We start from the raw sequence: 17855 nt of genomic DNA, 5'->3' as shown, positions 1-17855 counted from the left end.
CCTACACAAAAGTAAAGACTTATATTTTCATGTGTTTGTATGCTCAAGCTGGCCTGGACCCCAGGGTAATTTGAGTTTCTTATAGACTAAGTGATTCATCAAAAAATAATTGTCAGATTAAGTAAGAACCCTCTGCTCTGTTCCGTGCTGTGATGCTGATTTGCCATAACCTCATGGGATTTTAAATCCATGGAAAACCAGATGAACATCACTTCATATTCATCAGCTGTCTCCTCTGCTCTGGAAGCTTCTCAGTAAAACCACAGGCTGCTCAAGAGCTCCAACATGATTTGTTGTTTCTGTATCGTGCATATGCTACAGGACTGACAGTTTGGCTGGTATATACACTGTGCCCACGTAATGATGTAGCGGATGCTACACTAACAATTTAAATTATTTTTAACAAAGTATACCTAATAATTTTGACCTTGCAAATAGTAGTTTGACTAAATTATTATAACTCGATGCCCATGATTATTTTTTTTCAGGAGGTAGAAAAGTCTAAGCCCATCACCCCATTGTTAATTAAATATGACCAAGGGTTTTTTATATTGAGGGTCTAACTCATGCTCAGGTAGGTCTTTCTAAACTCAAGGAGTGTCTTTACTGCCTGACTGATCCTATGTGTTTGTTATGACAACCACATTTGAATGCAGCTGAACCAGAAGAACCAGGCTCCATTTTAATTTTCTGGGTCAGACACAGTCAAGTGAAAGTGTTTATTCTTCAAGACTGCTGTGTAACAAGAATCAGTCAGTTCTAGTGTACTTTCCAAAGTTGTGACCACGTTTGTAAGAACATTTCTCACAGATTATCCTGCCAGGGAATAAATGACAAAAACCAAATTAGATGCAGTATTACTGAAACTGCACCAAAACAAGTTGACTTTAGTCTGTTCTGTGATAAATTTCCTGTTAAGTATCTGCTCAGGACCATAATAAAAAATCAAATTTAAAATCCAAAAGTTAAAGTGAAATTAAAATTTCATCCAGAATAAAAGAAGACTAATACAATTGGGGGTAGAAAAACACTATATAATGTATTTTCAATCTCTCTCTCTCTCTCTCTACATACATATATGTATATATATATATATATATATATATATATATATATATATATATATATATATATATATATATATATATATATATATATATATATATATATATATATATATATATGTATACACATACATACTATATATATTTATACTCAGATTTACAGTCTGAAGAGTTTCCACAAGGGGGAGCTAAACAGCCTGAATTACACACTAAACCATGAATCTGAACTATAAATTCACCAATTTATTGCTAATATAATATACATTACATATTAGTATTTGTCAATGTCAACCACTTCAGGGTTGTATAGTATTGAGGACAGTGATGACAGGTCATCTGTGTTGTTTCTGTGAACTTGGGAGTTTTAACAACCTGACGATATGTTAATGATAAAAAATAATGATCAGTTATTATTATTATTATTAGTAGTAGTAGTAGTAGTAGAAGCATTAGTGTTATCTGGTTGTCAGGGTTACCGCAGCGCCCTCAGAAGCTCGAGCTCTTACAGCACCGGAAGCAGTTCGACGCAAGTAGAAACCCAAAGATGGCGGCGTTGGTTGGTGAGTGATGTTTTGGCTAAAATGACGCGCTTTAAACAAACATTGGTTTGTTTCCATACTGATATTATTCACTGCATTTTAATAGTAGATGCATACAGTCGCACTGCCTAGCGGGCTGGCGGTGTCAGTTATCGGGTTTGTAAGTTTTAGTGAATGAACACATTGACCTTGCTCCGTCTGCGTTAGCATGGCGGCTAACAGTGTTAGCTAGCTAGCACCTCTCCATGAACAGGAGCGTTAGTTCAGATAACGATAACTCCAGTAGCCAAGGCGCAAACTCACAATTAGAATTCAATTTTATAACATTTATCTGTGACAGTTTAGGGTTTTCACCAGTGTGTCCCCTGACATATCAGTTAAGCGAGCTTTTTCCAGTTAGAGGACATCAATCAGATTAGTAACACAAATTCTTGTTAAGACAAATTTAGTTCTATCGGAGTAGCAAAACAAGTTCACTTTAATCGGATTATGAAAATGCATATTTCATAATGACTGCGTTAAAATGTGCGTTAAGTGTTTGTTCTTAAGTAAATGACTGGGAGTGTTTGTGTCTGCTGCTTGTAGCTAACTAATGACTTGTGTCACAGCTGTATGTGCAGTTTTATTAAGGCCACTCTTTGGGACGTAATTATCAGCCAAGATAAAGCTTGAATTCCTACAATATATCACTGTTATTTATTTAATAATAATAGTTTCTAATGTTTTAATGCTCTGTTTTGCAGTGCCTCGCCTGGCCATGTTTGGCTCTTTTTCAACAAGGTAAGAACCTTCTAATCCTGTTCTTGGTTTGGAGACCTAATTTAATCCCACTCTGTACTGCTTGTCCTGTGGCCCTTACAGAGGTTGGCTGTGCTTTTCATACTTAATTTGATACCTTTCCCCCCCAGGCATCTAAAAAGCTGAATTCACACTTCACAATAGCCTGAAAATGCAGGATGGAATAGCAATCTGAAATAATATAAGAAGAAGGTCCAGTGTATATCACATCTTCTGAAGTCAGATGATTTCCCATTGAAGGCAATAGCAAGATAAACTAAAAGAAACTGCTAAAATATTACCTTGACCTAATGACCAACAAGTTAATCATGAAGTTTAGAAGGTTTAGACAAAATTGGTATCACTCATCAGATTTTAAAATCAAAAGATTTTAAAAATGACTAAATTAAATTTTTTAACTTAACAATCTTGTGTTTTAATATATGGATATACTATGGTAAAGATATCAGTTTTCATCTTGCCATAACCTTTTTTTGTCATCACTGTTATTTCTCTTTGACTCTACATCCAATAGGCCCATTTCAGTTTTTGCTGTTCAACAGAAAAGTCTACACAGCACTGCTAAAACTGAGAATACCAGCACGAGGTGAGCTTACCCGGGAAAAAAAACAAAAAAACAATCCTTGAGTAAATATCAGAATGAAGAAAAGCCACCCTGTAAACACTCTGCACATGGTAAATGGCGCTTCCGTCCTTCTGTTGCAGTGTGGTTCCAGTCAGAGAGAAGAGCACAGCAGTGGCTGTAGCCAGCAGCAAGGGGGAGTATGTTATTACTAAGCTTGATGACCTGGTTAACTGGGCACGCAGGGTGAGTGGATAAGTAGTTTTATGTGTTCTTTAAATGGCTGTGTGTAAATGTGTGTCATGTCACTTGTCAAATCAGAAGTACAGTATGTTCTCTTTATACAGCCCAATATCACAAATAACAAATTTGCATAAGGTGCTTCTCAGTCTGTACGGCACATTACATCCTCTTTCTTAAGATTCGTGAATTGGATCAGGAGAAAATGGAAAATTGGACGAAATCACAGAAACAATGACATGGGAGGGATTCCTCTTCCTGGATGGACAGACATGTAGAAGATGTTATGTGTACAGAATATAGTACATGTAGAATATGAACAATCAGCATTACAAAATTATATTGTGAGCATAAATTATATGTAGAATATGATCTGGGAGGGTGTTAAGCAACTGTCAGATGCAGCCAAACAGTTCTGAGTCACATGACCACATCTCCACCATAAAGACCTGGAAAGTGAACAGACTACACAAATACACACAAGGCGAAACTTACACAAAGGAAACAAAAACACAGAAGGAGATAGAGACAGGGACAAACATTCACACATGGGAGAAAAAGAGAGAGCAAAGAAGAGGCTGAATCTCATGGCTATGACTCTTATCATTCACCCGTGGCTGGTGCTGGGCTGTGTCCCTTTGTGGGTGGTGTTGCCTTTTGAAAATGGATCTCTATGTCTATACATAAATTGGCACTTTCATCCTTTAGTCAGGCTCATGTTTCTGAGCTTTTAAAATATCTCGTATCTGCTTAGTTTTGCACAATGTTCACCAGTAATTACAGTAAGTATTTCTTTGGTTCATAATGTGATTTGGTTATAATTTACATCAGCAGTTATGACAATAATAATAAAGTCAGCTACATTTGAGAATCGTTTTAACAGCTTGTCAATTGTAAGAGAGTTCTGGCAGTAAGCCTAGACTATACACATGCTCAGTGCTCATTTTGAATTGGTTGAATGGTGGGTTTAACTAAGTGTATTTTTAATAATTTAAACATTTTTATGAACAGTAACCTAAGGTAAGTGTCATGAGTCTGTGAGTGTTTCATTTGCTTATCACTCCTATACTTTCCCCATCAGAGCTCTCTGTGGCCTATGACATTTGGCTTGGCATGCTGTGCAGTGGAGATGATGCACATGGCGGCACCCCGTTATGACATGGACCGTTTTGGAGTCGTGTTCAGAGCAAGTCCCCGACAGGCTGACGTCATGATCGTGGCAGGAACGCTGACCAATAAGATGGCTCCAGCACTGCGGAAGGTGAGAGGAGGGAGAGTGCGGGATGATGCATGATGCACCACGTAATAACCCACCTGCTGCCTCGTTCAATTCATCCTGGTTTTCTGCACTGAAGTAGACACAGTCAGGAGCTGTCACTCTCAGATGTTTCTGTGTGGGAGCGTTGAGAACAGTATAGCTGTGTAAATGCTGGTGGGATTATGAGCTCCCTGTTGGTGGATTGGTGGACTGGCATGAAGCCTATCACCAGCTGAAGAGGATAGATGAGTACATAGTCAGACAATATATAAGAGCTGAACGACTTCTTCTCTGCAACAGGTGTATGACCAGATGCCTGAGCCCAGATACGTCATTTCCATGGGAAGGTAATTTACCACCTATAGAGATTTATATTCCAGGCAGTGCCACCCTTTTCCTCAGCAGATCCTGTTTTGTCACACCTGTCAATCATCTCAATTATATCTACTCTATCCTGCATCCATAAAGTCCTTACAGCTGATAATATTTATTGTGTTTGTGATTGTTTAGCTGTGTTGTGATTTTGTTTGTTTGGCTTTTGTTCAGTGTTTCTCTATGACTTACATGGAAATGTCACACCTTACACAGTTAGATATCCATGGTTACAACTTTGTGGCTCTTTTATAGCTATGTTGTCCTTACAGGTTTAGGAATAGGTTTAACCTGAATTCTGAGTATTCTAATAAACAAATGTCCTCATATTTTTTTTCTGTCAGCTGTGCTAATGGAGGAGGCTACTACCACTACTCCTACGCTGTCGTCAGAGGCTGTGACCGAATTGTACCAGTGGATATTTATGTTCCAGGTAAAATTTACTGCTGAATGTGGAAACAGCTCAATCTAAAACATTTCTTTTGAGTGCCAAATAAAATACTGTCTATTAAAAGTAGAGCATTTCACACATACATTGTGTGGACAAAGTATGTAGAAGGCTTTGAGGCTCTCAAATGAGGCTTACTGTTTCTTATGTGTCCTCAGGTTGTCCTCCCACTGCTGAGGCTCTCCTCTATGGTACTTTACAGCTGCAGAAGAAAATCAAACGTGAAAAGAAGATGAGGATCTGGTATCGGAAATGAATTTGTAATAAGTATGTGTGTATCTGGTATGTAAATGTTGTATTTTTGGTTTCATTTGGAGTGCTGCTCCTCCTCCACATAGAGCTGCAGGAACTAACATCAATAAAATCATTGTTGTAATTTACAGACAGTTCAGTGGCAGTTAATTTCAGTTAAACACAACTGCTTCCTTAGATTATTATTAAGCTTTTTATGCAGGTTTGCAGTTGTGACAGTGTTTAAACCATGGTTTAATTTTTTTCTCAAGTAGCCATATGCATTATTTTTCTCCCTAGCATTAAAATAGGTCATAAACATAAGAAATAAGTGGCATACTACAATATCTTCAGTATTTTGAAGAACTTGGGCTCGACTTGAAATTGCATTATTATATCTGTCAGCACTTTCACCATGGCTGTGTAGGTTTTCTTCGGGTACTCTGGCTTCCTCCCACAGTCCAAGGACATGCAAGTTAGGCTGGGTTAATTGGTGACTCTAAATTGCCAGTAGGTGTTTTAAATCCTCTGGCCACCAAAGCCAAGCTAGAGCCACTAGGTGGCTCCTGTGATCAGACCCTCTGACATTCAGTGTTGTGTGTCCATGCAGGGTTTGAAGCGAAATGCATTTTTATTGTGTATTTAACTTTGAGCTGATCATGTTGAGGTTTGTCAGCATATCCCAAGAGAGCACATGCCCCTAGCCATGTATCACAGTATATGTGTGTGTGTGTGTGTGTGTGTACATATATATGGATTGGCTATATTTTTGCTTGGCTAATTGTTTCAGTCATAGTGTGAAGATCTTGCCCTCGTGTATATTAAGTCTGTTTCTGTCTCTTCATATTTTTCTTGAGAGTCTTGACTAACTTCCTAAAATACAAGTCATGAGCTCCTGATTCAGCCCTGGGAGCTACCAGCTGCTGAGGTTTCCCACCTGGATGCAGCCTGGTGTTGCATCACCAGCCATCCATCTAATGATTAATGTGACCTCACCAGGTGGTAACTTATTCCCACACATTTACATAACATGTAACTTTAAACTAAACCATAGTGTACTCTGGGTCCATCCAACTATAACTGTAAACTATATGTTAATTTCATTATGTAAATAGCTAAAAGAAATTAACCAGAGTAAGCACTTGTACAGATTATCTGTAGTGTATTACCAGTGAAGAATTACATAATTTTAGTTGATCTTAGTTTTCTCAGATTTTAGGATGCCGTTCTAAATATGTTTTCCCTTATGTGTTTGTTCATTGTTAATTGAGAAACTGCACATTTAATTTTGAACGAAACACTCACCTGACATACATTACACTGAGGAAGCTTTCAGTGACTGCATTTTCTAGTAGTTGCATTTTCAGCAGTAATAAAATGAGTCTGCAGAGTGTTACTGCTAAAGTAGAGAAAACATCTAAATATTACATTGTTCTTGATAAAACATGCAGTAATGTATTTATTGCTTGGTCCAAAACTGGACTAAACAAAACCGTTAGTCATAGCACTGTCTGCTAGGAGAGAATCAGTTGCTGTTTAGCATGAACACACTAAATAGCAAATGTATTAAAAAAATATATATATATATATAAAAAGAAATACAAGTGTGTGTGTAAACAGAGGGATGAACTTGAGTTTATTAAAGGATGGCAGGTAGTAAAATAGTTTGAGGTCTAGAGAGTCAGATCTGAAAGGCACATTAAATTAAAGAAAATGATGCAGCAGTGTCCACAAACATTACTCTTTGAGGATGGTGGGAGTGATCATCTTATTAAAGGAATAATATTTGCATTCACTGGGTGGTACAATATCCATTGTGGTGGTGCTAATCTTCTCTTTCTTGAAGCCAGCTTGAAGAAGATGAGGGATTTGGGTCTCCTGAAAATCATTAACAGAGGTGGTCGATGTGAGGTGTTACTTGGCTTTTATCTGTCTTTACAGCAGGTTAATATTTACCATGAAATTTATCACAGCACGTAAGTCACTTATGCACTCAGTGCTATAGTACATGTATAAATGCTGGCATGAGACAAATGAATCAAATACTAGGATTTAAGTTGTCCTGTTGAAAGACATGCTGCTGCCCAAGAAAAACAATGATTCACAGATTCCTACAATTCAGCCATTACCTGTGACCAGATGACTACACTATTTATTCATCATGTCTCAGTAACTATCTATCTTTCTTATCCAAAAAAAGAAAAAAAAAAACAGGTCATCCCTAAGCTGCTCTTTACTCTTACATTTTATTTTTGCAGAATAATGATTGCAGTAACTTTAATGACACTCTATGTCTCATTTCTATGCTACATGTGAATTTTACGTAGCTTTTATTAACAATGGTTGGAAAAAACATTGTCCTCTCCTTGTGACATTTTTACTGGCAATGCCATTCTAATGTTGCAGTATAAAAATCCTTTTTTCTCATATGAAAAGTGGTAAATATTTTCCTTCAAATACCAAAATGTAGTGATCTTACACACAAAACTTCTATTGCCTTGCTAAAGTACTGAAAGTAAGTACGAAGACAGAGCACACTGGAATGAACCAAATAAAACAGTTAAGTAGGTAATGAAGGTGACCAACCTCAAACATTTTGTCAATATTGTCGTATTTAGTCTTAAGCAGCTCGCCCCAGGACGTCAAGTTACAGTAGGTGAGGACGCCACCAGGCTTCAGCAGCCTGTGAGCATAGCCCTGCAGAAAAACAGACACATAAGCAAATCAATCAGTCTGTCAATCTTATCGGCACATAACCTAAATACGAACCGGCTTTGTGGTACGTGTACCAAATGAAGCATTGTTTGTTACCACTTAAATGTATCTCTGAGCTTTCAAGACTAAACTCACTGCTATTGTCTACTGATGCATGTTTTGTGTCTTTAGTCCACTTTTCATGCAAATATTTCTAAGTATTCTCTGATTATCCTCCTCCACAATTTTATTCTTTTAGTAATACCTCCCGTGTGTAACTTCCGTGTATGGTTTTTCAACCACCCACCTTAATGAAGTCAAACTGGTGAGTGTGCCATGTCTCCTCTGACAAAGGGTATGTGTCATACAGGATGCCTAAAAGGAGAGACAATGTTAGCTGTGTACATGCAAGAAGTTTAATAGACAACTTTTCTACCAAGGTTTAATGTTTTTTTGTCCTTCAAGCAGTGGAGTGTGAAAATGTCTCCAGCTGTATCCACCTGCCTCAAAAATGAGAATATGGGCAATTGATTTTCACACTGGTGCAGCATTCAGTGATTTGAGCTAAACGGCCAAGTCAATGCGCTGAAGTCAACCTGAAAAGATGTTGCAGTCTGACAGTATGGTGTTAAAAAAAGGCTATTTAAACAGACTTCTTTGATTTGGACCGGCTACTCTGATTTTTCTTAAAAGCGTAAACTCAGGCTTGTGCATCAAGCAAAACAGTGAGCTAAACATCCCAATATATGCCCAAAGATCCCTGAAGTCTGGTTTGCGTTCATACCATCAAAGTGGTTGTCTGGCAGGGTGGGAACAACGTTCTCCCAAAGGCCCTTCAGAGGGACAACCTGGAGAGACACAACTCGTCAGCATCTTCATGTTTAAAGACGGGAAGAGAAAACTTCACTATAAACTAGACCCACCAGCAGTTACACCAGCTTCCAACCATCGCTGGGGGTGTACTGACCTTATGTGGCTGAGACTTGGCCCAGCTTTCCAGTCTGGCAAAGACGCCATCATTGCATTCAATGATCCAATGCTCCTCGATGGGAAAAGACTCGAGTTTAGTTGCGGCGATGGCCATGCCGAAACCAATCTCCAGAACCCGACCACCTACAGGACAGACAAAAAAAGTAAACCTGCCAAAGGTTTCCATGTGAGAATATCTGTCTCTAAAAGTGTGTTTGCATGTTTAGATCGTAGGCAGGGAGACTTACTTCTTTTAAGACAAATTTGTACACATCTGTGAATTCATTCTGTTTGCCACCTTGTTTAAGGAAATAATATAACTACAACATCATGGGTTTAAATACATCCAGACACACCTGTTTCTTTACAATGTTAATTTACTTCCTAAGAAAATGACCTTTGGAGCTCATTAACAAAGTGATAGCATTACAATTTGAGTCAATACCCAAACGCCTCACATTGTTTCTATTGCTGATTTTCACTGTTTGGTTTCAGTTTTCTTCTTCTCTGTTGGAGGGTGAAGGGTGAGCCAGTTGGTTTTAACATATGGCTGGACAAAAAGGCCAAAGGGTTTCGTTTACTTTCAGCATATAAATAGATGAAGGGTAACTGCTATCTGTTGTGGCTTGTTCTCAGTCAGTTACTGAGGCTATAATCAGCTGCCATGGTAGCATGTTAAGATTTCTATAACATTCAGATTTGAAATGTATTTGTTTTTATATATATGCAGGAAAATTAAGTTAAAGCAAACAAAAACCAAAAAAATAAAATAAATGAGTCTACAGAAACCCTACAGAGAGAGATCATGTATTATGTATCATGTATATATGTATTTTTATTTCATATGCATGTTGCAAGGTAAACTAAATATAAAAAAAGACAATAGAAACATGCTTTCACTGCAAGTATAATGCCATGAAAAATGGTGGATTTTTGCAATGTGGCACAAAAAGGTTTTTGGTTCACGCGTTTGTCTGTGCACCAAATGTGAAGATGCCTCCTTGTATTTTCACATAAATTTAGAGCAGATGAGCTGTTTCCCCCCTGCAGACTCCTTGGACTGTTCCCATGAGCAGAGTAACAGCTGCTGTGGTGCTCACTGAGCAACATGCTGTTCACTCTCCCATGTGGCCTGATCATTTACCGAAAGGTTCTGTATATATTGGTTCAAAAACTTAAAGAGTTGGTTTATAACCTGGAAGGTACTTCCACAGATGTATAGTAATAATGACTGTACTTATTTAACTTCTCTGAAAATCGGTCAAATACTTTTTTCAAACATGGAAGTTGAATATGTTGGGGTCTAAGTAAAATGTGATTCAAAGCTGCAAACTTTAATTCCTCTCGAAATCAATAAATTCTCAACCCTTCACTCTTAGGGCAAATAATTGAATTGCACCTGACAGCAACATTTAAAATGTACACAAGCTTTTGTTAAACTTAAAAACATGTGAGGTTAAGCCTTAAAAAAAGAGGCTGCACTGAAACGATGAGCTCATTATCGGACGCACTGCACTAGAGAATACCCGTGTCCGATAATGGAAGCACCGTCGGTTTCATGGACTAAGCAGTTTTACCTTTTGAGGCTGCTACGGTCGCGAGGGAGTGCATGTACGGGGTCTCCCAGCGCTCCATCACGGGTTTGCCCATGATCTCCAGGTGTGTGTCGGTTTCATTGTACCCGGCGTTAGCGTCGTGCCACTGGGCCTTGCAGTCCTCTCCCTGGGAGAATATGGGCTGTGTAGTGGTACTCATTTTGTTGTTCAGTTCTAGTAAACAGTTTGGCAGAGCCCGTCTCCGCACAGAAAAGGGGGAAAGGCAGGAGGCGGCGATTTATATTCGGGATCAGAAGCGCTGACACCGCGATAGTCTCCCTACAGGTCAAACACACACATACCAAGATCCTCTGCAGGCAAGATGGCTCACTCTGTGAGGAAAAAACAGGCTAATTTTAAGTTTGTGAAATCTAACTCAGGAGGTAAGATGAATTTATAATGTGTTGTTTTAGGTTTGTGTCTGTGCGCAGATTTCAATTCTGTAAGTGCTGCCAGCAAAGGAAATGTATTGCTACACAAATGTACGTTCATTTGTTAGTTCATTAGGTACACTTGCCATAAATCCTCTGATCATGAAGGTGATAAAGTTCAGTTTTTATTGAATCAGTTTTATAGAGGTGTTGAGTCAGCTCTATGGTCCTTTTGTGCTGCGGTTGACAAAAGGTCTTTCTGTTATTTGGACTAGCCTCATTGATTTTAATAGTCCAGGAGAAAATAATAGAAACACCTGTCAGTGAAAAAAAAAAAACAAAAAAAAAACTGTCACCTTCATGAAGGATGGACTTATTACTGATGTATTGACTGCATTAGTTTTAGCTAAGTGTACATACAAACTGACAACTGAGCATATGTTTTGTTTTTTCAGACCTGTTTCATCTCTGGTTAAGTTAAAATATGTAGTTATTTTATCCTTTCTTTAATCATCACTCCAGGTCTTTCTAACTGCTGAGTATGGATATTTGAGACACAAATCAATCAGCAAATTTGTTGATACAAAGGCATATTTATTGGAATTTATACATGCTGGATTTGTAAAAAAAAATATGAATAAATCTTGATGCTGAATATGAAGAATCAAGCTTCAGCTTCTGTTGGGATGGAGAGATATTTGTCATATGGCCAGAGACCACTGCTTGGTTACCACTGGTGCATTTCTACTTATATTCAGTGAGAAAATGTTTGCTCTGCTGGGATACAGATCAAACAAGACTCAGTTCCATTGATTTTGGTGAAATATTCCATCACGAAGTTAGTTAATGTGTTAATATCATCCAATGCCTCTTGTCATTTCTTTGCTGCTAACACTGTGAGTGAGTCATATTTGACACAAGTGTTGAGTGGCCAAAAATTGGTTCCAGCAGAACTGGGTAGAAGATGGGACTCTAAAACTGTCTGCTGGATTGTCAAAGAGCTGACAGGAGTACACAACAATGCAAACATCCTAACTGAAGTCAAACATAGCAAGGTCCTGCCAACCCCATGCCGAACAGGATGAACTCAGGATTGGGTACCTGGAACCAGAAAAACTCTTAGGGTCTTTTGTTGGGTCTGTTCCTGAGTGTGGGAGTTCCTAGAACAGAGTCCCTAGAACCATTTGGTCCAAAAGTGCCTATTTTAAGATGATATAATGAGCCATGGAAAATGTAATGGACATTTTTTTTAATAAATAAGTGATTCTTATTCACTGTCACACAGTTTTCACAGGCTTTACAAAACCTTAGCCAGTGGCAGATTAATTTCTTTCTGGGGTCTTAAAGAGTTTATCTTATCTTATCTTATCAATTGATATATCAGAGTTAGGCAAAGACACTATAATAGATATTTAGTTTTTTTATTTAGAGAGTCAAACATTTTACTTAAATTTGACAGGGGCCCTAAAAACAAGGCTCACAAATGAATAGTGGAAATTTGTCATTTATATGCATCCCAGCACAGTGAGACCAAATGAAGGTCAAAAATACATCAACTGATCATCTTCACAACCCCTCTGCCCTGGTTACCCATCATCCACTTCACTCCCATTAGGCAAAGCTGAGTGGGATCAGTTTCTCAATGAGGGTCCTCATCAAATCACAGTATTTCATCCACTTACCACTCTTACACGAAGCTCTTCATTCGCACTATCTTTGAGTAATACTTATTTTCCCATTTTTTTCAGCAATCACAGTGGCCTAATGTGATGAACAATAAACCATTACTCTTTTGCAGTTCTCAAATGTGTCATGTCACAGACCCCATAAATCCAATCTAAAACCTTTTTTATGAGTTTTTGCTCCAGTAAATGTCCCACTTTGGTAAATGTTGGTATTGAATTGCAGAGCTACGTGAACATGAGAGTGAAAAACCTGACTGGGAAAATTTCCATTCATTTCGATTACAGTAATTTCAAAGATCAAAATTATATCCAGTGCATAAGATGACTTATGCAACATTACCTGGTTGCTAAACCTTCACACTCTTGTGTGCTCAGAACAGGGATTACCAAGTGGTCTAAGGTCTAAAATAAAGCCTTAAGTCAAACACCTGTGTTCTTTCTCTACTGAGGATTTCTCAAAAGCTACATGACAGCTGAATCACTGCAAACTATTTGAAAATCATATTAAGAGCAATGTTTTAATAGCCTGTGGATGCATGTAATTGTTATATAAATATTTAATCATCTTTCAAGGTTCAAGCTTCAATTCATTTGTACAAAAAACATGGAGTTTACAGTGCTATCAACCCACACAGATTATCATAACTCCTAAACCTCATATTATGTAAATCTGCTTTGGTAGCCCAGTATTACTTTAGTTACACCATAATGGCATTATATTCCTATTCTTACTACTTTTGCTCCAGTTAGAGAGTTTTGAAAATCCAACATACATCATCTTCAGAAGGCCGTTGACAACATGCACTTTATTATACTCCCACACTTATATTTTAAAACAGTGCTGTATCAATATGAAATTGGTTGATTTATTAAGTTACCTGTTTTTTGACAGGTCTAATGCTTTGTTATTTTCACTGCTTTATCTCTGATATTTAATGTGCTGCTGCTTTCTGCAGTTCTCTATCAGGCTCAAACTAAAGGTAACATCCAGCTATCAGAGTCAAAGGGCAGAAGATGGACTGCCTTCCCCAGGTCAGCCAGATAATCCCTCATTTCGTTATCAGCCAGTGCAGAGGTCCACGGTGTTTTTCTTTTCACATTTCAGCAGATTTCATCAAAGACAGAAAAATGAGAATCACATTTTTGAGACCATAATACAACTTTGGATTAGATAGTACCATAAGTTTCAAAATAAATCCTTTAAAGGGAATAGCTTTGTACACAGTTATAGAAAAATTGTGAATAGTTGTAATACTGTATGTTAACTGACTAAACATGGTTTGGCTGATTATCACATTTGTGACCAATTTTTGCAAGTGTAAAAACATTTCAAGTTTAAGTTATGTTTGACTTTTATGAGAATTTGTTCTTCCAGTATGAACCATCTGCTGCAATACAATAATTCGACTGATGGCTTTCAGGCAGTAACAGATTAGGTTAATAAAGATGAAAATGATCTGATATATGTAGTTGTCGCAATGTAGTGACATGCTAGTCTTCTGCCTTTTCTTAGATGACAGACCTAGGACCAACATGGGTCACATGGAAATTCTTATTTCAACTCCTGTCAGTTGCCTACTAATTGCAGTAATCTATGCAATTAAATAAGTAGAGCCCAGTGGTCATGAGGCTTATAATAAAACACAGTTCAAACAAGTTATCAGTGACGGATAAGAACAACAGCCAACAGTTAGGAGGATTTAACTTTCTGGCTTTTATTCCTTTTTGAGCAAACTCTACTTCAAACAGGGTAAAAGAAAGACTATATAATATATAATTTGCAAATCCCATTTGAATTCCAGATATACCACTGCTGCCTTTCCCTGTTCTTTCCTACCAAATGAACAGTTTGAAGAGCTTATGGGACGTTGATGTTACACTGTTAACCACTTCCTGAATGACAAAGGAATAACCAGCAGCCGTTTCAGATTTCAGTTTATTTCATAATTTTAGCTAGGTTAGGATTGTTTGATGTTATTTTACTGTATTATTACTGATACCTATCAATTTCATGTTTTTTTTTTTTGTTTTTGTTTTTGTTTTTGTTTTTTTTTTGCATGAGCAAATCTATAACCAGAACAAAAATAAGTGCCCACTTTTAAATTATGGCAAATATAAAATATACAAAGAGCCTTATGAACTAACTACAAATTTGACAAATCAGTATTCTATAGTAGATATTCATAGTCACTATACAATTAAAAATTAAAAATGTAATATATTGAAAAGATAATGTAAGTAGATTTTGTTTTTGTTGAATTATCAAATGTAACAGGGGCACTGTTCCTTGAAAGAAGTGCTACTGTTGAAATTGTTTATAATGAATCTACAGTTCTGTGACCATCACAAATAATCTAGATTAGCCTAAATGTCAGGGACTATCTCAAATCCTGCAAAAAGCAAAACTAAGCTACTAGATTATAAGAGGCAAGCCTATGTGAGAAAAGGTTATTTCTCTGAGAGGGTAAACTGATCCTTTAAAATGCGGAAATATATTACAGTACATAGTCGCAGATTTACTTTAGTGACCCTGTAGTTCTTTACAGTTGGTATTCCTTGTTTACCCTGTCATACCTGAGCCAATGGGTGTCAGACCTGTGGTAAACAGTGAAATAGGGTTTGGTAGCCACAGCCTGTATAACTCATACAGATGCATTAACATGTTGAAATTAACATGTTGGGATTTTCTGGTTCTCAGGTTGGTGTGTTCCACCTTTTGATATAGCACCATTTGTTCAGATTTGGAAGGAAATCTGCTGGGTTGCTCTATTGCACACAACAGCAAGAGGGTGCTATTCATTCAGTGCAAATGGAGCTGAACCTTGAGAAACAGGTTTTTTTACTAACAGTCTGGCTTTTTGGTTGTTAGATATTTGTCTAAGACGGATGACCGAAGACTGACTTTCATGCAATTTTCTCATTAAAACTGTTGCTTGTAAGTCAAATGCCTTGGAATATAAGTTCAACTCTAACTCACAGTTGTAGCCGACATCGACTGTAATGCTGTATTAGTTGTCTTTTTTGTTTAATGTTTTGTGTATGTTAAACTGTGATCTGTCAAGGGACCATGGATGACGGTTAGCATTAAACTATGCTTAATATTGTGCATGAGCCCTTACGAATAAATACATTTTTCTGCGTCTCTGTATGCTTGAACATAATTGGACATGATAATCCTAACCCAAAAGCCATTTTAACATATCCAAAGTTTACTGCAAAAACACCAAAATACAGAATAGTTACTAATAATGAGAACATGGGGTAATCACACCACATTACATACTCCTCTTCTTGCTCTTTTTTCACCATTTGTTCCTCTTCTTGCTCTTTTTTGACTATTTGTTAACAAAACGGGTCCCATTTCTGGTGAGCCAATTTCCGTTAAGAAACATGATCAAGGTGTTTTCCCCACATACCAAGCCCTGTTTTGATTTGTCTTTAAGGATAATATTCCAGTGTTATAAAATTTGACATACTAACATGACCTAATTTTATCCTCCAAAGATTTTATTAAAGAGATAAATATAAACAAGAACATCTGCCAGATATGAACATTATCCTGTAAAGGAAGGTGAATCTCATTGACATTTACATTTCCCACTGAGAGCTGTGTGAAACCACAGGGAACACTGTTAAAATGGATATCTATGTACTTCTATTTTTATTATTAATTAGTTCTTTAATTATTTCATGGATTTGACTTTGCATAGGATTTAAGTGACACACTATAGAATGACAACGTGTGCATGAATGTGATCTAGTTTTCACAATTAAATAGAACACTTGCAAGTAAAAGGAAGGCAACTTTAGCAGAGTCATTGCTATAATTGCTGATAAGAGACTATAAGAAATGGCCCATTTATTAGTGATATGAATGGTTTTCCCCATCTGGCTGAACATTTTTTATAAATGTTGACATGATTTGAATGCAGGTATTGTTGAACCTTCAGGAAATGTTGAGGCATTAGTTCAGTAAAACATCTATGATAGGATGTTAATGTATTCAAAAACTGAAGTGTGTTGCAGGGGGCTGCTCTCTAAAACAGGTTTTCTAACACAATATGAGTTATCCTCTGCAGCAAAACACCCTGAAAACGAAAGTCCAGGTTATTTGTATATTTTTACATGAAGAAAATGAGAATGCATATCTGATTATTAAGGAAATATATTGGTGTATTTATGACAACAAATTGCATTATATAACGTATTTACAAGTGAAAGGAGTGTGTAGTAATTGAAATTAATTATACAATGTCTAAAGTTTGTATTCTTAGGTATGTCACCTGAGTAAAGTTACTTTCCACTACTGGTATTTTCTTAATTGCTTTTACACTTGAAGCTAGAAGAGTTAATTGGTTGTTGCCATTGAGAAAATGTCCTCAAGCTGTTTAACTTACACATGGTCACTGTTTTACGCAGTAATTCTCTAGATTGGATTTTCTGAAAATGAAACAAATATAATGATGGTGTATGGTTCTTCCTGCACACTTTGTGCAGAACACTAAGACTCTAGTTACTAATATTTTATAAGGAAATGAATGGGCATTGTGCCTGAAAAGTATTTGATACAAGCACATTGCTGTCATTTTGCATTTTACATTTTAAACATCACTGTCCAATACTTGTCACTTTAGTGGTGTTTTATTAACTCAGCAAAAAGAGTGTATGCTATGGGATCATCTCAGTTCTGTTTGTCAGCAACAGATCTTGAGAAGCAATGACTGAATTTGCATAAAATTTTCTGGGTGCACATACATTCAAAGAGGAAGATACCCTTTGATTTTAATCATTTAGAAATCTTTTCTGCAGCAGCACCACAGGCCAGACTTTCAGTTTTGAAATATATAATGCCAATTGAAATATATAAATAATAAACACAGAGCTCCTTAAACAAAGCATGTTACAAAAATGACATTTAAAATGATTAAAGAACAAATTAGACAGTAATTAACAGATGAACAATTATTTTACAACAATTATTGCCAGCAATTAATTCACTCCACTAAAATGAACATGTTTTTGTTTTGAC

At 37.0% G+C, this 17855-nt stretch overlaps 2 protein-coding genes across 2 annotated transcripts; one reads left to right on the top strand and one right to left on the bottom strand.

Annotated features, from left to right (window-relative positions):
* The first annotated feature begins 1585 nt into the window (after positions 1-1585).
* On the top strand, positions 1586-5663 carry ndufs7 (NADH:ubiquinone oxidoreductase core subunit S7). The gene is made up of 8 exons (XM_026323550.1): positions 1586-1624; positions 2347-2383; positions 2916-2987; positions 3107-3209; positions 4285-4464; positions 4762-4808; positions 5178-5266; positions 5440-5663. The coding sequence occupies exons 1-8, from the start codon at positions 1609-1611 to the stop codon at positions 5535-5537; spliced, it is 642 nt and encodes a 213-aa protein (XP_026179335.1). The 5' UTR covers positions 1586-1608; the 3' UTR covers positions 5538-5663.
* A 1458-nt stretch (positions 5664-7121) lies between these two features.
* On the bottom strand, positions 7122-11006 carry gamt (guanidinoacetate N-methyltransferase). Its single transcript, XM_026323549.2, has 6 exons — positions 10753-11006; positions 9174-9319; positions 8991-9054; positions 8514-8581; positions 8099-8209; positions 7122-7390 (listed from the first exon to the last, which is right to left on the bottom strand). The coding sequence occupies exons 1-6, from the start codon at positions 10928-10930 to the stop codon at positions 7250-7252; spliced, it is 708 nt and encodes a 235-aa protein (XP_026179334.1). The 5' UTR covers positions 10931-11006; the 3' UTR covers positions 7122-7249.
* Positions 11007-17855: the final 6849 nt, after the last annotated feature.

This window comes from Mastacembelus armatus, chromosome 4, assembly GCF_900324485.2.
Source record: "Mastacembelus armatus chromosome 4, fMasArm1.2, whole genome shotgun sequence".
In the NCBI taxonomy this organism is placed as follows: domain Eukaryota; kingdom Metazoa; phylum Chordata; class Actinopteri; order Synbranchiformes; family Mastacembelidae; genus Mastacembelus; species Mastacembelus armatus.
This window is presented reverse-complemented; position numbering and strand designations above follow the sequence as displayed.